The sequence below is a fragment of the Hippoglossus hippoglossus genome, chromosome 16 (genome assembly GCF_009819705.1).
Source record: "Hippoglossus hippoglossus isolate fHipHip1 chromosome 16, fHipHip1.pri, whole genome shotgun sequence".
NCBI lineage: Eukaryota > Metazoa > Chordata > Actinopteri > Pleuronectiformes > Pleuronectidae > Hippoglossus > Hippoglossus hippoglossus.
The window spans coordinates 6221348-6245046 of record NC_047166.1 but is presented as its reverse complement, the minus strand read 5'-3'; the positions used below and the strand labels follow the sequence as shown (position 1 = coordinate 6245046).

The following is a 23699-nucleotide window of genomic DNA, read 5'->3' as shown; positions in this document are numbered from 1 at the left end:
TGTCCTTTATAAATGTTTTAATTTAAATGAACTTATCCTGAATATGCTCTCATCTTTATTTGAACTTAATTTCTTTTTCTTGCTATTTGCATACCCTGCATATCTGGAAAGCCACGTCTTCACGTTCATTTCTTTTTTAAATGTATCTTACTATAAAAAGTAAATCAATATTGCATGGATTGGTTGGTTACATCTCGCACGTGCTCTGTGGTGTAAATGCAACATCTATATTATTGATCACTGCATTAAACTGACATGAAAAGAGGATTTCAAAGGATTAGTTCAGCGTTTTAAGAAATGTGCTTTTTTTTGCTCTTGTTGAGAAGAACACAAAAGGATCGACAACACCCTAATGTCATATGAAGCTGGAGGCTTAAGACAGAGTCAGGCTAGGAGTTTACCCCTGTTTCCAGTCTTTATGCTAAGCTAGGCTAATCATTTCCTGGGCCCAGCTTCATATTTAAGACATGAGAGTGATATCAATCTTTAGATTTTCTCATTATTTCATATTGTTTCTGCAGGTCCAGCTACTCCAACGTGCCTCGGAGGGGATTTATATTATCCTTAAGATACTTGTATATGTGTGAACCATGATGGCTGACCTGGCTTGGTCTGAGCTGTGACTGGCTCAGAGGGCAGGGATGCGTGGCCCATCCCAGCCTCATTAACAGCAGATACACGGAAACGGAAAGTCTGACCTGCCTGAAGATCCGACACCTGGGAACACATCAAACATTTACTGGTCATGTCCATAATTCCTTTGGATTATTCAAAACCTTATAACCTAAAGGGATGTAGCACTGCAAGCTTCTGCAAAATGAGTTTTCCATAACATAATAATATACTCCCACTTAAAACTGAATATTTTATTATTATAAATCAGGTAAAACTCATCTTACACCAAAACCTTTTTTTAACAGTTCCACTCACCTTGTACTTTGTGTCAGTGATTGGTTCGTCATTTAAAAACGTCCAGTCGTCTGATTGGTCACCCTGACTGAATTCCAGTAAATACCCAGTGACGGGGCCTCGTCCTTCGTACAGCGGAGCCTCCCACAGCAGCACCAGGGAGTCGTTTCTCACCTCCCTGAACTGCAGGTCGTACGGGCAACCTGACGGAGAGGAGCAAGGGGTCACGACCAAACTCTCCCGGTCAGTGTGTTTGCGCTGGAGATCAGAGGAACAAGGACCAGCAACATATTGATCCTGAATCCAAACCGACCAAATACGACCTTTTAGTCACGCTGGGAAGTCGCAGCAAAACAAAAGCAGGAATACCAGCTGAGTCCAAAGCAGTACAGTGACTTTGCTTTAATCTACCCCTCCTGACTCCATGCCGGCACATAGTAGTTAATTTGCTTAATGATTTTCAGTCACTTTTAAATTATTAATGGCACAGAGGAAAGCCCATTTGCCAAGATTAATGAGCTATGCTTTAAAAGTGGCCTCTCTCCATTTTCAATATTAATGTCACAGGAGGCTGATACGAGCCCGAGCTCGACTGTCGGGACTGTCGACCGAGCCGCTGCACACTGGACCAAGTCTGGGGCAGAATCGGTGTGTGTGTGTGTGGTTGTATTTATTTATGATGCCTAAACTTTTATCGTGTCAGGTTGATATTCTAACTAAATTCTGCAGGTGAGAGAAGAGAATGAAAATGGCGAGGAGTCTCCTTCAGTTTTTATGTTGTGCTTCAACAACATTAAGACCAGAAATGTACCTATATTACACATCCACATACAAATATCTAGTGGTATAGAAATAAATTAAGTTATTTCCTTATATCCATTACGATCTCCTCAGGTACATCCTACATTTCCAGAGATAAACAAAGTCTTTCTGCTGGTCCAATACAATCCGAGCTCTCCACATCCCCAATGATGAAGTATCCACACTCTTCCAATATAGTGCAATAACCCTCCTGGCTTGAAGAAGTCCAAAGTCCAGAAGTTTGTTTCGAAGCAAAGTCTTTCCTGAAGCAATGAACTTAATGAGCAGTAGTGAGTGGTGGGTTTTCTTGGCCCTGGACTTTGCCTCTACAGCTTCTTACAGATGCCGCTGAGATGAGACAGAACTTTATTTATCCCAAAGGAAATTCTTGTGCCAGGTATCTGCTCCATAGACACAATAACAAGGAATAAAAACAACAAAGTAAAAACAATAAGTGAAGTAGAGAAATATCAAGTGTATGAGGAGTAAAAGAGAGGAGACCAGTGCCTAAATAAATAATATGTACAAGTTGCTGGAATACTCGCACCCCTTTGACACAAGTATCCAATGATGTAGTCCTGCATTAGAAAGCATTAAGACTGCCCACCAGTCCAGTGACGCTGGTGGTAATGCACCTATATGATGGAGCTCTGATTGAAATTAGTTTACAGACATGAAGCGAGTTATGACTTCTGGATGAAATATTGAATATTATTTTTTGATGTCCAGATAAAGTCAAAGATGGTTCATCTTTATGGGACTGATTAACATGAAATCTCACATGATCAAGATACATATTCTTTTAATCAATAGATAGATAGATTTTGTGAAATCACCCAAAAATATTATCATGTAATGTCTCTTTTTAATTTAGATGAAACAAACCTGCTTCTACATGACTCGACTAAATTTACTTTATTGTTGACTTCTTTCAACTCCTGAATACGTGGAATATTCTTTACTCTAATCTGACTGTATCTGTAATAATTAAAAATTGATGTGAGTTAAACCATAAGCAGAATTGTTATATAGTATAAAGATATATATTCAACATTATCCATAATTCCTATATGGGAAACATGATTGAATTCATAAGCACATTTTAAGTATTGCTACAGAATTAATAATACAGCTACACTGATTACACACTTTTTTATTTTTATAGTTCACTTTTCACAAAAAAAAAAATCTAATTTCATTATTATTTGTTTTGCACTAGATCGATGACCGTTGTATTTAAAATCAGGTAAAATTATATTTCTTATGTTTCAAAAATTGGGTTTTTGATTTCCACCTTTCCGAGCAGTTTCACTTGTGGACTCATTGTTCTGTTCAACCACATTTCAGCAGCAGAACCACTGACCACTAACCCCAGTAATACCAAAGGATACATGTATGACACCAACCACCACTAATTCTACACCATTACTGCAGCTACTGCATCGTGCACTTGTTTGCTGACCACTGCCTCTACTCTGCACTTAAATGGCACTCTATTCAAATAGCCAGTTTTTAATTCTAGCACCTCTTATCGACCAGTCTAATTTCACGTGAAACCACCATATGCACTTTTAACGGTGTCGTTTCAAATAAACATAAAATGGTGGTAATGGTAATGGCTCCTCCGGGTTGATGGATGGTCTGCAATCAATTACTCTCCCTTTACACGCCCGGGTCAATAAAGCTTTTGTTGTGTGAACTCGCAGCCTTTAGGTTGGTAATGACACAGTTAATTAGAAAGTTGGAATTTACAAAGTTAATGACCTCCGACATTCAAGAACATGTTTTACATATTGTTGCTTGGATGTTTTCAGCTTCACGGTTCCTCTGTGCTCACTTTTAATCTCTAAAAAAGAGGATGTGTGTGATCTTGTTTCACAGCAAGTCTGGAAGCAAAATTAATTCAATATCAAGATTAGTTCGTAACATCTTGTGACCAGTATGTAAAATATCTGTTTGCTCTGGATTATTTTTAATGAAGAGAGGTTTCACAAGTTATTTTCTAACTCTAAATTTCTTATATATTGTAAAAGACTTGTTGGGGGGGATCGACAAATGAATATAAGATGTGCAGAGAAGGTTTTTTCCATTTCCAAAGTATTTAGATTGACTGATTTTGAAGTGAAGTGTCGTTTCTGACTGACCTGGCTCTGGCATTGTCCACTTCTCACACAGGAAAGCTTCACTGGCCTCGGAGGGCTTCCCAACACCAGCCCTGTTGGCTGCAAACACACGGAACTGGTACAAGTTCCCACTGGACAGGTCACACACCTATGGAAACAAAGCAGGGACAAAACGTTAATGACAGGACAACCCGGTGAAGCTGAAGACAAAGGGGTGCAGATACAAATATATTAAGTTTCAATACTATATCTGATCATTTTAAAATATCAATTTGCCATTAAATAGTTTGATGAAACGGACATACATCAGGTGTTCAGCTCTTTTCTGTTTTTTTGTTATTGTTTTAGTGGATGTGTGTCAGTGCATGTCTCCATCTTAATTTAATTAGGTTTGCTCAAGCACAATCCTCAATGACAAGGCTATTTAATTTATGAACTGTATTTACATAGCTTTCTAGTCCACCACTCAAAGCACTTTACAGTACAAGCCACATTCACACACACACATTCATACAGAGCAATTTGGAGCATTTTAGCCAAGGCCACTTCCACAGATGCACTGACGGGAGCAGGGATTGAACCACCAACCTCTCCAGTCTAATACAGGACATGTTTCACTGTAAAATCCGGACTGGTTTCCTTCCTTTCTTTATACTTTCTGAAGAACTGTTTGATAATACACAGTATGTGCAGCACTCTGTATCCTGGTTATACCATAATATTCCTTTGTGTGAATCCAAGCGACTCAGGTCAGACCGTCGCTGCTGCCGGTTTCAACGAGGATCAGCTGTCACATCACACAGGAGCAGACGCTGCCGGTACAGTTACACTCCAGACTCCAGCAGGCATTTCATGTGGGATTAGCTCTGCTGCTGCTGCTGCCACAGCATTTTCCTGCCGAGTCCCTGAGACACTTTTTCTTTGGGAAGAGAGGAGGACTCAGCCTCATTGATCTGTTCATTGATCTTCCTATTCACAGCCACTTAGACTTTAAGGCCCTTATCTCGCCCGTGAACAGTTGTGAACTTCTGCTAACGCTCCCGGCAGCTAATTGACACAAGCAGAGGGAGCTTATTTCAGAGCAATAACAATGGCTATCTAAAAACCAATTTCCCCCACAAAACCACCCCCCCATCATTATCTATAGCTGCCTCTCCAACCAGATTCAGGTAGAAGCACAACCCTGTTATCAGATTAATAGACAGACCAGACGAGACAATGGTTGTCATGGCCTAAGAAGTGGAACGAAGTACAGCTTTCATCCACTAGATGGCGAACAGGCTGCATTTGATTAATATGATCCATTCATCATCTGGTTGTCGACCTTTGAGATCAGAGTGAAGCGTCCGCCTCTTAGGTTCAGGGTCACGATCAGGGAGACGTGAGCAACTGTAATCACAATCATCCCAACACAGCCATCCTCATGCACCATTTATATAAACTTCCACATTGCTGTAAAGTAACTAAGCGCATTAATGATAATAATAATAATAAATTATATTTGTACAGCAGCTTTGATACACAAAATTTAGCTCAAAGTGTTAAAATAACAATAAAGTAAAAACTAATAATTGCGTACAGCTGTAAGCTACTTGTACATTTCAGAGGAAAAGATTGTTCTTTCTACTCCAGTATATTTATCTAACAGCTTTAATTGATTAATTTAATTCCCTTTTCAATAAAAAAACATGTGATAAGCTTCTAAAAGAAGATTTAACGTTTAGTTTCCCAATTTTTTCTTTCTTGTGCCCCCGACCAATAAGCCTGTAGTTGGGATTACTTGTCGTTATCTAATAATGTGATATATAGTACGAGTCGATGCATCTCAAAGCTACTCAAAATAAAGCAGCTTTACTTGTAAAAGACGGTGTCACGTTTACAGTATTTTCATGGTACTTTTACTTCAGTGTCTGGTTCCTTTGGTTGTTAATATTGCTCATTTAGCCCAAAAGGGGGAGCTGCGTGTCCTCAGTGGAATGGTTTCTTCAGTCGAAGGTGTTTCCAGTCGTCCTCACCTCTAACTTTGATTTACAGGGACACTGTCGTTTTCTGTCTAATTGGCTTCGTCTTTGTTTTTCCCAGCAGCTAAAAATGACCACACGTCCGCACAATGTCTAATTACAGAGGACTTGTAATCTACCTAAGTCAGGTTATAGATTCAACTTTCCTCCAGGTCTCCATGGACACAGCTTGTTGCCTAGTGACACAGCCAATGTGGATGAGGGAGCTTTGGCCATATTTTAAAGACAGCTGCTTAATATAGGAGAAAACTGTTATTGGTGTAATTAGATTAAAAGTAATTAATGTATGGTAATGATGTGTAGAACAACCTTGGTTGATCTTAGGAATCTATATTAACTCTCCACATTTTCATCAGAAGCTGAAAACTACTTCCTGTTACCTGTGAATAAGTATTTCATTCTATATATTACTTATAGGATTCATCTGACAGCAAGATACTGCAGCCAAAGCTAGTATGTTTATCTTATGATTACTTAAATTTCAAATGACCCTACTTTAAAAAACAAATTGAGATAAAATGTTTGGGGGTCACAATATAGGTCTATAGCTGCAGTACAGGTCATAAATCCTGTCTCCTCCATGTTAACAGATGGAACACTGTCCAAACTAAAAAGTAAAAAATTAATCTCAAAGATAGATGAGTTGTAATTTTATGTAGATTTTATCACACTGATGTATTTTCAAATGCAGATTTTTCAGTTAAGTTTGATATTAATTCCTTTTTTTTTATGCTATAAAAACAAGTTTAAACATCATGATTAACAGCTGAGACTGACTCGTGATTGGTCAAGCGTTTGTATTAAAGGGACCTCTCTACCGCGGCTCCACCCCCCCCATCACTACAGCACATACTCTAATGGGTCTAGATGGCTTTGTCCATACCCAACATATTTTAGCTTGATTTCTTGATCGTCGGAGGAAGTGGAGACACGTCGTTCATGTTTGTGTACAGGCTCTGTGTAAATCAATGAATGTCTGAATCCAAATTCTGAATCTGTTCCAATACATCCAATCATTGTCAAGATATTTGACTGAAAGCCAACAAATGTAAACCTGATGGTGGCAGTAGGAGAAAAGCTGTGGACTCAAATCATTAGGGTTCATTCTCTTTTCCTGGCAATCCAACCAGTAATTGTTGAGGTTTTACAGTCTGCACCAAGCAATGAAGTGATGAGCAATGTTGGTAGCATGGATTAAAAACAAGGTACACCATATCTGTAACATCTTGGAACTTTACTGACCCTTAACTTCCTCTCTTTGACGGGCTTGACGTTGACCTCTCTCCATGTTTCCGTGCCCTTTTCCCTCTGGTCCAGGTAATAGCCACGTACGAGATCTCCCCCGTTACAGGAGGGGGCCCTCCAGCCCAGCACCATCTCCGATCCAGTGCACAGCAGCAGGGCGATGGCAGAGGGAGCGGAGGGAACATCTGGAAACAAGCAGCGGGATTCAAAAAAAGAGAAATGAGTGTCTTAGCAGGAACATGTTCTTGTTAAATAGACTGAGAAATGGCACGGACTCCCTGACAACTTCTGTCTTCACTCGGAAATTCACAACTCTCTTTGTTAAGCAATTATTCAACTCGTATTCTGTTTGAGGAAAATGTGTTCCTCACAAGGAGTAATGGCAGAAAGGCTGTGCGAATATTCTGACAGTGAGTGGCAACCAGAGTAAATCATCATCGTACTGTACTGCAGGCTACAGAGAACACGTACAGTTCAGTAGCTCCTCAAGAGGTAGATCACCCCCACAGAGCTTCAAACCATAGACTGCATATAAACATGGACGACAGGTATCCACTTCCTCCCGTTGTACAAAAATAAAGCTAAGATATCCTGGATATGGGTGCTGCCATCTTATGCTTCTGACGTCATCTGGAGTCAGAGTCTGACTCGCTCGACCAATCACAAGTCAGTCTCAGCTGTCAATCATGACCTAATTATACAACTAATTAAAACCAAACTCGAGCACTTGAAAATGCACCACTGTGATAACAACTAACTAAAATGACAGAAACTATCTTTGAAATACATTTGTTTGATGTGTATTTTGACTTTTTAGTTTGGTTCGTGTCCCATCCACTAACATGGAGGAGGTGGGGTTTATAACCTGTTGCTACTGCAGTCAGCCACTAGATGGCGATCAAGACGCCTCGCCTTCACTTTTGAGGAGCAGTAATGTCGTCCATCTTCATTTACAGTCTCTGCTTTAAACCAACTAAGAAAGAATCAAATGGACCCTTTAATTGCTGGCGTGGATCCAGACGAAGATGTGCATACAGGAAATTGTTTTTAATAACTTTCTGTGCGAGATACAGAATCTTTCATCAATTTCATCAATTTCCGAATGAATAATTCATGGATCTTGATAAAAAACAATTGTGCAATCTAGTGTGAATCCAAATAAAAATCTGAATGTAGCAGTTGGAGATAAATGTACTGTGTATAAATGTAAATGTACATATGTCCCAGTATTTGAAATGATATTGCCTGAGTCATGGTGAAAGACACGTTAAATGAATAAAAATAAGAATAAATCTCTGAATATGTTTCTTCTTAGAATGTAAAACCTTTTTCTAGAGATGCTTCTTTATTTCCTATTGAGCTCGGGACAACATGGAGGACTCACTGTGATGCTTTTGAGTGTTTTATTATGCTTTTTTTAATTTGGAGGGCACACATGCTCTCGAGGTTTTGAGAGAACATACTTGTGTACTTAGCGAATCAGTTAAAACCAACAGTCCAGCCTTCGAATGTAATCAAAGCGAAACGGTGTCACAAGGGGCCATGAAAAGATTTTTGCTGGGTTTGTTTTGTTTAAAAAAAATGCATCAATTGATTGATTCAATATTTAAACACATTTAAATACTTTTTTGCCTCAACTAGAAGAATCGTGTGTTGCTCATTTGGTAAAAGCATCAAATGAATAGAGAGTCTGAGATACGTGTCCCGGCAGTTAATGAAATGTTTTGTCCACTGCTTTGTGTATTCGTTCGGCAGCTGCACGTACAAATGGCCGATTTGACGATGATGGGCTGAGACTCCTCTGAATAGTTGCTGTTCCCTGCTCCGCTCACAGACTTCACCCGAAACACATATTCTCCTCGAGTCTTCAGACCGTGGACAATAAACCTGAGGTGAGGGGGAATTGAGATGAATTTACATGCAGACACTAACCCCAACGCATTAAAATATTTAGACCACAGAGACTCAGAGAAGAACTAATGATTCTTCCTGCAGCCACGGCACAATCATCCTATCACAGCTACCTGGTTGTGGCGAGAGGCTTGTTGTTAACAGTCTTCCAGTCCTGTTTGCCAGTTTCGCTGTAGTACAGGTAGTATCCCAGAATGCCGTGTTTTTCTTTGGGCTCCTGCCACTGGAGCAGCACTGAAGTGTCTGTGTCTCTGACGGCCATAACAGAGTGGGGGGGAGCTGGCACCACTGATGGGAATCACATAAAAAAAAATCTGCTAAAATTATGAAAGCAAAAATTATGACATGAAAATCAACCATGATGTAGAACTCAAACTTTGAAATATGATCAAGAGATGAGACGCTTTGATCAAATTAAACCTGTGATTCCATTAGACAAGGTTTTAAAGCTGATCTGCTCAGTGAGTCGGACAATTGAGAAAGTTATAAAGTTATGTTTTTATTAAATATAAATATCTAATATAAGCCTTAGAGATTTCTTTTGAGTTTTTGACCACTCAAAGTATTATAGATTGCTTTCATGGGTTGCATCTTCACTCATGAAAGCACATATAAATACACTAAAAACAATTACTTCACGTTATTAGACTCATCTGAGACGATAAAGCACAAAAAAATACAGATAATCTGCAGTTTAAAGAGGTATTGGAATGTATTGGACTTGTTTGTTAGCTGTTAAGAATTCTTCATATTGACTTTTTACGACATAATATATTTAAATTAATTATTGATCAGTTGAAAACACAATTTATTCTTTAATTCAAAAGTGCAGTTAGTTTCAGTCCTAATTGACAAGCTCTGAAAAATAAAACACAAACCACAATGTTTCACATTTTTCATTTTTGCGTCTGTCGCGCGTTAGAATCGTCATCAACCCCCCCCCCCCCCCTCCACCCAATTTCCCACATCGGATTCTTCTAGGATTACACTAGGAGACCAGGCAGAGAAAGTCCAGTGCTTGTGTGAAAGCAGCTTAAGTGTCCACATTGTCATGGCTCTTAGCTGGGAACAGAAAAGGAAGAGCGACCTTTTACAACAGGTCAAGTAATAGGTGGGTGGTAGAACACGACACAGCTCTCTCACCTTCTGGCTTTCCCAAAGAGATGGGCTCGCTGGGCTCGGAGGGGTCACTGACACCGTACTTGTTGATGGAGCGCACTCGGAAGCGGTACTGCTTCCCCTTGAGCAGGGTGAACACTGGGAACCTGGGAGAGTTGACCACCATGTCCAGACTGGCCAGCTCCCAGCTGCTCTTCCCTGCCAGCGACTGATCCAAGCACAGCGTTAAAATGAAGTAGAAAGAAATACCAACACAAATAAGATTTTAAAATTCTACCTGCAAGGACACGTTCATTACTCAGTATCCTTCAACGCACTGTCAAGACCGACAAATATGCTTTAAAAAGCCCCATTATCATTTTTTGAATAAACCACTTAACGTGGAGACAAGGACAGAAAACGAGGAATAAAGATTGGCAGTGTGGAGTGAAGGCAGAAGTATGAAAAGATGCTCAGATCCAGAGAGATGGAAAGTGCGCAGAAAGAAATGTGAAAAGATGTCGGGATAAAGAACAAAATGGAGATTCAGAAAATTATAAAGAACTCATCTTGACGCGTTATCTTCATCTTTGTCAATTAGTCTCTTTTAACTAATGATTTTAAGTATATAAACACATTGTATAGCACTAATGTCGTCTGTATTATATTCTGTATATATTTGATGTCTTCTTCTCGGCCTCACCATTATTTTCTGCCCATTTGAGGAGGAAAACCTCACAATAGCATGAGGCACGTCAGAGAGATCAGTAAGTGCTTGCTCAAGGGCGAAGGGGGTATTTGAATGTTCCTTTCATTATATTAGTGGGAGAGAAGCAGCAAACTTTAGTAATTTCTGATGCCTTTGACGTATTTGACAGTTTTATTACCTCGGTAAGTTATAAAAGTCCAATAAAAATCCATTTCCTGTGGCAGTTTTCTGATTATTGGATCTAGAGGCTGTTGGGTGTTGATATTGGAGAGACCGGGCTCTTTATTGTTATATAGAATATAGGTCAGTCTCCGCACTTTGATAAGTTGGAAGAAAACTTTTGTTATTTTTGTCTTCAGTTTGAACTTTGTGTCTCGTCCTGGGGGCGAAAAAACCAACCAATATTTTAAAGTTTGATCTGCACTCTCTTTTTTTACAGATTGAAATACTTTTAGATAAGTCAAAACACTGTCGCCTCATAGCAACAGGGTTCCCAGTTTGTTTGTGTGGGTCTTCTCTGGGTACTAAGGCTTCCTCATGGTCCCAACACATGCAGAGTGGGAGTAGGTTGTCTCTGTATGTTGGTCCTGTGATACGCTGCAGCTGGGATTGGCTCCAAATCCCCATGCGACCCTGAACAGATAAGTTCTTTAGATAATGGATCGATGGGTGGAAGTCATAACCTATTTATAAAACTTATACTGTAGGTTTCATCAATTTAAACCACTAAACCTTCAAATCTCAGATCTGGGTATTGTAAAGTTATTATTGTAAAGTTAAAGAGAATCTCTCAAGTTTTACGATTCTAATTTTTTAAGAAAATTCAACGCCCAATTCCTACATCCATGGATTTTACACAAATTCCCAATTAAACTGACACCAATGTCATGTTCTTGTTTTTTTAATATATATATTATATTTTCACCCCTGTCCATTTGTTTGTTGGTTGGTTTTGAAGCCAGATTACAGCAAAACAACTGAACGGATTTCCATGAAAGTTGGTGGAAGGATGCAGGGAAAAACACTCGTGAGATAGAATGTTTTTCAACATTTTCATCAAGGGAATAATTCATGGATCTTAATGATCAAAAAGAATCTGGTATGTTTAGGGAACTGATGCAGCTTTATTGAAGTTAAGGGGAGAGTTTCGTTGAGGGGGCTTTGGGATAACTGTTGACAAAAGTCCTCAGAGTTATAGTAATAAGAACATTTGTGTGCGTGTGTGTGTGTGTGTGTGTGTGTGTGTGTGTGTGTGTGTGTGTGTGTGTGTGTGTGTGTGTGTGTGTGTGTGTGTGTGTGTGTGTGCGTGTGTGTTAGAAGACTGACCTGTTCCACGTAGAAGTTGAGCGGCTCCTTGCCTCTGGGTTCAGGCTCGGTCCAGCTCAGGACCACGTAGGTGTCGGTCACCTCGGAGGCGTGGACATCTGTGGGAGGGAGCGGAGCTTTGACCTGACCTGAGGAGCAAGAGAGGAGGAGGAGGAGGAGGAGGAGGAAGAAGAAGAAGAAATAAAAACTTCCACAAGGTCAGCGGAAATGAAAGCAGAGTCTAGAAGTGCTGTCTGACATATTGCTTCTGCTGAAATCTTTGCATCAGGAATTTTCATGCTTTGTCTGCTGGATTGGAGCAAAGGACGGAGTCGGCGCGATTTAACTTACTGCCCCAAATTTCACCTCCATTTCTAATACATAAGTGCACAGATAACAGAAAGTCAGAATGCCTGAGTCAGCACACTCTCAGTGATTCTCCATGTCAGTCGAGGACAATCCGAAGCCTTGAGTTTCACTGTCTTTTTCTCTGTTTGTTTCCCCTGAAGACTTTAACAGAGCTGTGCTGAGGATCAGAGAGAAACTCCAGAGCAAAGAGAGCAGTGGAAATGACAGATACTGATCTGGTGAAGCCAGCGAGCCCCTGTGTGCTTCTCTGAGTGTGTGGACACTAGAGTGTTGAAGTAGTGAAGCATTTTATATTGTTGTAGATCTCTGCTCAAGCACAATGGATATGAAATAAGTCGGCGAGGTTTAAGTGCTGATATGCAACTGTGGAGGGGCGTTTGTGGATGTTCAGCCATATCGGTCACTTTAGACTGCTTTTAATACAGAGCCCACCTACACTCATATAAACAGAGCAGACCACTAGAAGTAACCTTATTTGGAGGAGCGGGGGGGGGGGGAGCTCGAGCACACTGCACGCCCACTTTATCCCTTTGTACATTTCCTTAAATTGAATATTGTTTGAGCAACATTTTAAATCATTGTCCAGAGAATCATTGTCCAGAGAACTCCACAGTTTCACTTCATATACAGAAATACACATCTGTCTTAATGTAGGTCAAGGCAATGCAGATAATATATACCACACACATTTATGCACATATATATTTATAGATCTCGATTCCTAAGGCAGCATTTAAAATGTGTGTGTGTACTGCAGCACGTGTCAGAGTTAGATGGATGAAGATTGATCTCACTGAATTACTGACTCCTGGTGTTTTGAAAAACCATAAAAGCTGCACTCGTCTGCGTGCATCCTTTGTTTTTCCCCTCCAAACCTAAAAAAACATGGATGCACCTCCTCCACTACATTTATTTTTCTGGTTGTCGTTCCAGACACTGATCCCTGCTCCTCCGTCTCTCTCCGTCTAGGAGTTACATTGCCAAGGTTATCAGCTCCTCTTCACAGGCGTTCACACCACCTCAGGCCATTAAGTGCATTTACCCGGAGACCCACCAGGGACTGTTGGTTCTTTTCATTTCTGCAAATGGAACAAATGCTCATCGCCTCAGCCATACTATCACATCGGCTCATTGTTAAATATAATATGAGAATGCATTAAGCCCCGGGGCCCGAGGCTTCCCACAGGCAAGGAGGCTGCACCCTGTGTGCCAGGGAAACGTGGATGGCTGTTTGAAACCGGGGGGCGAGAAATGTTCAAATGGCAAAATACACCAAAATGAAAATGCAGCATTCTCACCTTCCAGTTCATCTTTTGTAATGGTGATGGTCCTCCCTCTGGCCACTTTGACCGCTGACAAAAGAGAATGAGATGGAGAGAGGGAGGGGGAGGCAGAGGGAAAAAGAGGGGGAGAGACACCTGGGTAATGAAGTTATACGAGAGCCCATGACAACACTATTAGTGCAAATGTTAGAGGAGCAGCCAGTGGTGAGGGAGCCGGAGCTGGAGCGACACAAAGGAGTGAGAGGGGGAGCGACATGGAAGGATGGAGAGCGGGGCCGGAGGCAAGTCAACCTTCTGTCCGTCCTTCATCTGTGTTTAATGATCCACAGCATCTGACCAGAGCCCATCTGTCCTCCCCGCTTCACACACACTCTCACACTGCGCCCACACATGCACGTACACACACTCAGACACTTACTTAACGTCTCATTGGATTGTTCCCATCCCTCCAGCAAATTAAGTATTTAAGAAAACATATCGCCTTAAAAATAATCTCATAAGAGTCCAGCGGTCCACGGCAGGAGGCCATTAGACAAGCTGCCGCAGTACTAACAGCAAAGCCCAGACGGAATTAGAGAAAATGTCTGAATAAATAATGAAGAAACGCTATGCATGCAGATCTAACTGCACACGAGGGGTCACTGGATGGTTGGAATCAGATGTTGAACTGCACAGTGTCCAGATCTTAACGCAACTGAACACAGATGCAGGATTTTTGTGTTATGCAATGCTCTCCATCATCAAGAGGCCAAAAGAGGGAATATCTTCTGAAGGAAAACTACTGCTTCCTCCTGCAAAGTTTCAAAGCCTTGCAAATAAAAGTTCTAGAAATATAAAAACCCTGCATGGATTAAAAATGCATAATATACAGACTAACCTATAAGCAGTTGATGTGTCCTGTCAACATCTTTCCCTTCAAAATAAAAGGCCTCAAGCCACGAGCCTTAAGCAGAGATGAAGAGTTTCAAACTCGTCTTCAGCCAAAACCAATATCGCCTCAAGTCACTTATCACAACTTCCTCTGGAGCCACAAAAGGCTTAACACTAAATGTTCACGAATATATTCTGATCCTCTTTAACACAGAGCTTTAAATATTAACTTATACAGACTAACACGGACATTTGTTTATTCATCTTTTCTGATGAGCTCCTGAAGAAATAATGATGAGTAATACAGACTGTAAGTGAACCTCGTGAAATCAAGTGAGTTTCTGATGATGATGCATAAATCTTTAGATTTTCAGATTTTAATTTACATTTCATTTGAAGTTTATCAGGTTATGTCACCATCTGTGTTTCCCTTGCTGTGATGATGATGTAACATTTCCCAAAATATTTTTGGGACATTTATAATTTAGATGGGCTTTAATATGCATAGACACAACTACAACAAACACTAAAAACCAGCACTACAACAAAAATACACAACAAGCAAAAACATACCAGAAAAGCAGCAAAAAAAAAAAAATATCGCAAAATATAAATTGGTTAATTATAATGGTGATGTAAAACAATGTCATGGACATAGACGTTGTTAATAAGTGGTATCTGATTGTCAGTGTGTGTGTTACCCAGGGTCCTGGTGTGCTGCAGGGGGTCTGCAGTGAGGACGGGCTCGGTGGCCTTGGACGGACGTCCCGCTCCGGCCTTGTTGACGGCACGGACTCTGAACTGGTACTGAGTTCCTTCCTTCAGCCCAAACACTGGGTAGTGACACACTTTCTGAATGTGCACGTTGCAGCGCACCCACTCGCCCTGACCGACTTCATATCTGAGTGAGAGAAAGAGGTGAATCAATCCTGAAGAAGCCACATTTTATGCGATAATAAAGAAAGTCGACATCGAAATAAGTGGTAAACAAAGAACCAAAATCATGATGTTTCAACCCCTAATGTGCAGTCTGCAGGGCGCAGCATTATGAAACCAATTGTAAAACACTTTCGCCTTCACAACAACACATCTAAGTGTGTAAATACCCCAGCAAGGCCTGTAATTGTGACCCGATTATACAACGCTGATAACAAACTGTTGCCTCTTGGAGCAAACAAAGACAGAAAAGTGCAGCTCTCGAACAATAAAGTGTTGCTAGGGAACTGGGAGGTCTCTTCCATTTCTCTTTCCTCACCCTGTAACCAGTAACATTCAGGAGATGCATCCACTACACCAATTAAAGAGGAAACATACAGAGATGCACACAACTACAAACACACACATCCCTTCCTCCAACACACACGTGTACAGGATGCGTGTGATCGATTGGTGTTGGGTGATAAGTGCAGCACCTGTTCTCCTGCGGGAGTCTTTGACTCTGCTGTTAACACAGTGTTTAGGGCTGATAATTACCATGTATACAATCCATCTCATGTGAACTCTGCCAAATGGATATTACAGCACCGCTGGTCGCCAACACCTCCATCTTTATCTGCCCTAATCCAATTTCCTCAGGAGCAGCACAAAGAGCAAGATTAAGCTTCTCGTCTTACTGTCCCACTACTGTTGACTCATAACACAGGAAATTGCTCAACGTCCAATCTAAAACAAACCTTTTTATGGAGACTACGTCAATGTGATCTCACCGTGAGAGATCTAATAAAAATAACTAAATAATCTTTGGTTCTAAGGTAATAATCAAAACCCCCTCAGATAAGCATGTGGGGATAATTTTTCAAAATGTTCTAAATAAATCAGCTTTTTTTCGAAATCAATTAACCGTTTTATTCATTTAAAAACATTTTTAATGCCAAAGGATATTTTGTTTGTCTTCTCATATGAGAAAATCAAAAAATGTGTATTCATCTTCATCATTATTCATCAATTTCTCTGCAGAGCAAACCTCCACTCATGAGTTCTCCAGATGTCACAGAGGCTGTCATTGGTTACAGCTTAGTTTAGTTTATTAAAAGAGTGTGTTCACAGTGATTGTTTGAAATCATGAGAAGTGGATTAACTGGGACATTGGAGACATATTTTAATCCTCACCTCACTCGAAAAGAAAAGAAAGGAAATCTTCAAAAGGCTCAGAAAAATGGAAAATTCGAACATTTACATTTCTGAGACAACTACGGAAAAACTGTGATACGATCAGATGCTGGTGAACAGCTACTGAACGGAGCTTGTGGAGTTTGTTTCCAAAGTCAAGATTCAACTTTCAGCATCAGTTGCTGCTTCGTCTCCCCAGAGTGAGCCTCACCTCTCCACATAATAACCGTCCACTGGGGATTCTCCATCAGCACTGGGCGGCTGCCAGGTGAGGAAGACGTAGTCCCTGTTGACGTCAGATACCTGGACGGCCAGAGGAGAGGCAGGACCCCCCAACACTGCAGCGGAAGCATCTGCGGAAAGATGAGAGGGAAGGTTCAAAGTATCACAACTCATGAAATCACAGTTATTAGGAAGAGTAATTCAGAAAAAAAGAGCATTTCACATTAATATTTGGATGTATTTGTGTTTTCTTTTTATTTACAGTTTTATAATAAAAGTTATGGTTAAACGTTGACATATAAAATAAACCTCAATTACATTTCTTCGTCATCAACATCTTATATTTATTGGTCGAGACAAAGGGAGAAACAGGTCAATTAGTCAATCTACTTGCAAAACGCATCTGCAAATATTTAACTACTAAAAGTATTTTTTTTCGGGAGACATCACATTTTCAAATGCGATATAATCTTCTCTTTTTTTTGTAATTTGTAAATTTGACATATTATGATTTTGGACAAACTGAGAAATTTGAAGAGAAAACTATTCAATCGTTATCATCGGAACTTTTAAACTCTCTGAACATCTAATACACGACCGAGAGAAACCTGAACCAGGTTATTTTGTGTTTTTGCAGATTTTGCATGCAGCTGTGTGGTCGGTGGTCGTATGTGCACCTCATCCTCAAGAATGATTCAGTTCACGTTATACTACGACTGAGGCAGTGTAGGTGCACTGGTGCATGAGTAAGTACTGATATTATACAGAGAAACACACACACACACACACACACACACACACACACACACACACACACCCATTGGCTCCTCGCAGAGATGCCCAGACACATTTCTAATGTTTGATGAGTCAAGTGGCTGCTGGTGTGGTATATAAATGCACGCTGCAAACAAAGTATAAAGGCAGCTGCAGAAAAGCTTGACTGATGGTGCAATTTCCCGCGTATGAATCAGGAAATTAAAGTTGGACTGAAATCTGATGAATACAAATTGCATTTTGAGTGAAGGTTTTAGCCGAAGCCCATTTTATCCAGATGCTCTCCTCACGAAAACAGGTTTATCTGTATGCAAAGGTCTCAAGGTCACTCCCCTGTGTGTTTTGTCGGGTCGTTTTCAAACAGAATATTTCAGAATGAAGCATATCACTTAAAAGACATGTTGGCAGGCTGTTTGGAGAGGACGCTTAGTATCCGAGGAGCTTCTGATGTGAGCTGACAGATATTTACTGGCGTGACAAAGTGTCCGTGAGCAGGTTTATAAAGTAAAGCTCAGCAGCTCCTGAAGCAACAGCTGAAGTCGTGATACGGTCATGAAGCTGCAACACGTAGAGACATAACAGACATTTGTGAATGTGCTTCTCCATTAGCTGCTAGAAAAATCAAGTTCCTTTGAATCATATATTTTGGTGTAAATTAAAACAACCTAATGTTTGAGAAAAACATTTTCTTCATAATTATTTATGTACTGATTCCAGAAATCTCCGTCTGTCTGTAGCTCCCTCATCTCGAGAACTGTTCATCTTATCACCTTCACACTTGGCACGTGTATCGTTAAGGGCCCCAGGAAGTGTAGCGTCAAATTTGATGTGACTTGGACACAAGATACGTTCAATATTTATTACCTTTGAATTAAAAGGTGACCAGCGACAGATGGGACTCAACAATGTAAGTGACGTCTTCCATCAACTCGACCAAATGATTCTCAGGTGGACTCAAACAGTTCACCCCCCCTCCATCGGCAAAGTGGTGAGAAGATAATGAGTGAATTTTCCTTTTTGGGTGAACTATCCCTTAAATGTCAGATGTATATAAGTGAATAGAAACGGTTCATGTTGGTCCTCACCTGTGATGTAAACAAAAGCCCTGTGTTCCTCACTTGAATCCCACGTCTTCAGCTGCACAGTGTAAAAACCTTCATGCTCCTTCTGTGCAGCCTTTAAAGTGATGGAAGCCTCATTGTCCACTGTCCTAATGTCCACATTGTTGGACTGATGCAGCTGTAAACCTGGAAAAGGAAATGAAAGGGAAACCCATTCAAACTGCCAATAATGCCAGCTCGCATGACTCGTCTGTTATTCTATTTACCGTCTCTGAACCAGCTGACATCCTGCTGGTAGGGCAGCAGAGCTGAGGTGAAGGTGCACCTCAGGGCGAGACTGTCACCCTCCTTCACCCAAGTGGGCGGGAAGCAGGAGCCGAAGTGGGCCTCCTCCTCGAACCTCGATCCTAGAAGGGAAGGTGACACGAGGGATAGAAGGAAACAGGGAGAGGACGCATGAGAGATTGTGCAGAATTAGAAAAATACAATTTGCAGTAAACAGGAGGAAAACTACCAAAATAACAGTAAAAAGATAAAAATGAAGAGGAGAGAAATCTGTTATCACTGGGAGCCCACAGCGCAGAGATAAAACGGATATAGAAAAGTAAGTCCACTCCAGACACAGGCACCAAAAAGGGTTTCCAGATTGTTTTTTGGATGTTGCACAATAAAACTGAGCTGACCTCCTTTGGACAAGCATGACAGGTAAAGAGGAGAGGAATGAGAAAGTAGAGGAGGATCGTGGTAAGATAGGAATAAACGTGAATGTTCTACGTATGAATGCGGATGACAACAATCAAGAGCTGCTTCCTTTATCATTTCCAAAGATCTGTCAGCGAACCTCGTCAAAGTGCAGTCTCTGATGTCTCTGTATCATCGAGTACCTTTGTGCTGTGACATCACTTTGTCTTTATTCTCCGCTCGCAGTAACAAGCTCTTCAATTTCGCTCTCCGGTGACGGGAAGTGAAACGGAACAAAGCAAAACCATAGGAGCTTAATTAACTAAAAAGACCATCTCATGCAGATGGGCAGAGGAATAATAGACAGAGACCCTCTGCTTCATCCGAGAGAGACAAAGGACAGCGAGGAGAGGCGTCCCCTGGAGGAAACAACAGAGGACGGCGGAAAAAACTGAAGATGTGACAATTTCTTCTTTTACTATTTTAAGTGAACAATTCCTGACAAGTTTTTCCTTCAGCTACTATTCTCCCACTTGTCAAAGCAGCGAAGCAGCGCAGTCTGGAAGTGAGATATATATACGTGTGCCACGAGCTCTCGTCAAATCTTATTCTCAGGGATGAATCAGAGGGAGTGTGACATGTTTCTTATAATGATCGTGTTCTGCTTAGCGGCGCCGACTATCACAGGGAACGTGCGTGGACCACTTAGATCTTGGTTTCCCATCATTCAGATGCTCAATCTCCTGCGTCCCCTCAGCGCGGTGATAATTAAAATGAATTCACCACAGTTGTGCTTTTGTTTATTGAGTGATTCATGTCGGTAAATGTGATAAAAATCAATTATCAGCCACATAAAAAGCAGCGTGTAATTCCTCGGAAGGCCCTGATGCCATTACGAGCTGATGAAGCTTAATTCGAAATGATTACAATTTTGTTTCCGTGTGTGTGTGGTGTGGAATGTGTTGGCTGGTGCTGACGCTGCGTTTCTACAGTGTAGTAAAATGTTGGTGTCAAAACAACGATAAACTCCAAAGGTAAAAACAGTTGAATAAGAAAGTATAAACTTGTATCATATGTATTTGTCCTAATCAGATGTATTCAGGTCGTCCTCAACATTTAAACATACACCTAATTTAATACAGCTCTTAACTTTGGATGTGAAAAATTACACACATTGCACCTTTGTGTTATTTTGAAGTTTGAAATATAGATATTTCCTGCACGTTTGCATTGCTATAGGCTGAATGCTATCTGCATACTGTGCATCCCAGATGAACCAGAATGACAAGGACATAAAGGTTCACCAGTGGTTTTCCTTCCAAGTGGTGGAGATTATATGGCAGTATATGATGTGTAAAATATTCATAATGTGAAATATATCTGAATATATATTTAAAAATAATACATTTCATCAGTATTAGCCAACATCACATTGCATAGTATCCTCAAAAACAGGATAGGACATTTACACAATTGGTTTCTAACCCTTCAAAATATTTGATTAAGATATTGTTCATGGTTTGGTTTATAAACTGCACGGTTTATGTTCAGGAACAGTTCGGTTCCTAGTTAGAATAAAAACACTTGGTTGAGGTGTTGCATTCACTGTCAAAAGAAATCAGCGTCGATCGTGACGTGAACATTCGTCTCCTCTATCAAAGTTTCATGCGTAGCTGACCTTTCCATCCACCCTGAGAGTTTTCGGCGCACGATGACAACATCTTAATTCAAAGACGAACATCAACATAGCTCCAGTGGCCACATGCACAGCGAGCGCGATCAGATACTGAGCAAGATCTGGCTGAAAATGTCCTCATCCTTACACATGGTGGAGGATAATCTAGGCCAAAGAGTGCCACAGCCAATATACGATGCTCCACAGCTTGGAGCAAAACGGAATAAATCCCCCTGCTGTCCCTGGAATGAAATATACATGACTGCCATGTCTGCTCATTTGGAAGCAAGGCTTTCGATCCCTATAGCAACTATCCCCCGTCTTTCTTACACTCCTACTCCCCTGGACACCCACACAGAAACACTAACCGCCATGGCAAACAAACGCCTCTAACGCACTGCCCCCTTTCAATCCATCCCCATCTTCCTTTATGAGGTGCAGCGTGTACAGCAGAGCAGAGATGTTGTGTCACGCTCTTCAAAGCTCTTCCCAGCCCACCCTGGTTTACTGGTGCGGGGAGGAACTTCAAAGGGCGGCGGAGAAAATGAAAGGGGACACTTTTCATTAGGCCTTGGCGTGAAACTTACCGGGGGTCTGCCAGCTCTCTGAACCGGCCCCGGCTCCTTGATATGCTGCATCGCAGAGCGACAGGGCCCGACGGATCGGAGGGAGAGGCAGGGAGGGAGGGAGATGGGAGACAGAGACAGAGCGAATGATACTGTGAGGCTGCGGGAGATAGCGAGAGACAGCAGACAAATAAAACCTGGCAATGACACATTAATGCAAGTCACATCTAATACTCCCTTTAATCTATTTTTAACACCACCCCCCCCGAAAAAAAACCCCTGTGAAATATTGATAGCGAGGAGAAACCTTCAACTGTCTCATTAAAGCCCTGACCAGCTTATTGATGTGTCAGGGAGCCTTACTGCCAGCCACAGAAGATACAGGGGGGGGGGGGGGGGGCATTTAACAAGTGCAAAAAAAAAAGCACATTATTATTATGAATGTTTCTGCCACAGGGCTGTGAGGCCATGTTGCTCGCTGTGGCAGTTATTACTCACCACTAACACCGAATGTCCTCGTTGTAATTCATTATGCATGAGAGCTGCAATGGGATCTGTCTTCCCTGATTTTAATGCTGTCGATTCTCATCCAAATATCACGTTCATATAGAAACAAGGGTCGTGGGGGGGGGGTGCGAAACCTAATCATCAGCTTCTCTAAAACAGAAACTACATCTGACTTCACCCGTGATGAGATGGGAGGGATTACACAAGTTGGATGTATCTGATCATAATTTGGCTTCGACAGCATCATCACCCTGAGTGCGTTAATGAAAGTCTGACAAATTTAAATCCCCATTTTATAGCCGGATGTATATTGGATATTTTGAGGCCATTACCAATACTGATGTTTGAAATTTGAAAAAAATATATCTTCTAATATTCATATTTCAAACCCATGGTAACACCGAACATTGTTGATCCATTAAACTTGATTATGAGTTGTTATGTTATGTTTATGTTAATTCGTGGCGATTTTACATTTAACATCATCCACATTGTAAGTAAACTATTCCTGATAGTGAAGAGAAAGGTCGACTAACTATTTATTGCATTTAATCCTTATTAGATGTTGTCAGTTTGAGTGATAACAGGTTTTTATCTAATAGGGCTATTGTAAAACCAACACAACACAGTTTGTATGAAAAAAATCACCACTATAACCCAATAAAATCTAAACACACACACTATGGATAAACAGTTTTCTATATTTACGTGGGTGTGTCCAGGTGCGATACGAGGTTGTGTAGAGCGGATATGACACAAGAAGCTACTCACATTTCACCACAAGTGTTGCGAAGGTCGTAGCCTCACCCAGGGGACTCTGAGCCACCACTTTATACTTGCCAGCATCTTCAGGACAGCACCTTTCGCAGGATACAGAGCGAGTCACATATTTAAAATCTGCAAGATGTTGAAGTTGTTGCCGCAATAAGGATGTTTTAGAAACATTTTCGAGCACTAACCTACTTCCCTGTTGTGAATTAGGATTAAGATTGTGCTAGAGGAAACATGCAGTATTTAGTTTTCAGTTTGACAGCCATGTTTGATCTCATAACAGGATTTCAAGATCTCACCCACGAGCTATTTATTTTTAATTCGAGCTGTTTCTCTCTACGGAGGCTGCCATGTTTTTTTTTTACAGTAGCCCAGACTGGACAAACTAAAAAACCTTTTGAGTTTTGATGACAACAGAAGGCTACCACAGGTTCTCTTTCCTGTTTGGGGGAGGTGAGGGGTATTCAGCTGCAACATGAAACTCCACCACTAGATGTCACCAAATCCTACACACTGAACCTTTAAAGAGAAATCGCAAATTTTATTCAAGGTAACGGGCCGTTTCATTTTGGTTGCCTCATATCGTATATTTCGTCATATCAGCGAGAACTTCAAACGATGAATGACTAAGGTAAAGCACTCTGCTAGCCAGTTAGCTAATTTTCCCATGCTGCTTCACAATGTCACCA

The 23699-nt window shown here is 41.0% G+C and overlaps 2 protein-coding genes across 3 annotated transcripts in view; both read right to left on the bottom strand.

Annotated features, from left to right (window-relative positions):
- The window catches only part of LOC117777400 (hemicentin-1-like), a 1765934-nt gene that overhangs the window by 722717 nt on the left and 1019518 nt on the right, over positions 1–23699 (bottom strand). The gene's annotated exons all lie outside the window — the stretch shown is intronic.
- Positions 1–23699, bottom strand: part of myom3 (myomesin 3) — a 50896-nt gene that overhangs the window by 12980 nt on the left and 14217 nt on the right. For both annotated transcript variants that reach the window (XR_004616597.1, XM_034612163.1), the window contains exons 7-21: positions 23011–23099; positions 21754–21798; positions 19077–19217; positions 18835–18996; positions 16965–17106; positions 15346–15545; positions 13790–13843; positions 12144–12271; positions 10154–10337; positions 9124–9298; positions 8865–8986; positions 7097–7284; positions 3855–3981; positions 931–1112; positions 603–717 (exon numbers count right to left, since the gene is read on the bottom strand). Coding sequence is in view for 1 of the 2 variants with exons in the window: in XM_034612163.1 (XP_034468054.1) it covers positions 603–717; positions 931–1112; positions 3855–3981; positions 7097–7284; positions 8865–8986; positions 9124–9298; positions 10154–10337; positions 12144–12271; positions 13790–13843; positions 15346–15545; positions 16965–17106; positions 18835–18996; positions 19077–19217; positions 21754–21798; positions 23011–23099 (2054 nt within the window). In the remaining variant the exon portion in view is untranslated. The remainder of the gene's footprint in view (positions 1–602; positions 718–930; positions 1113–3854; positions 3982–7096; positions 7285–8864; positions 8987–9123; positions 9299–10153; positions 10338–12143; positions 12272–13789; positions 13844–15345; positions 15546–16964; positions 17107–18834; positions 18997–19076; positions 19218–21753; positions 21799–23010; positions 23100–23699) is intronic.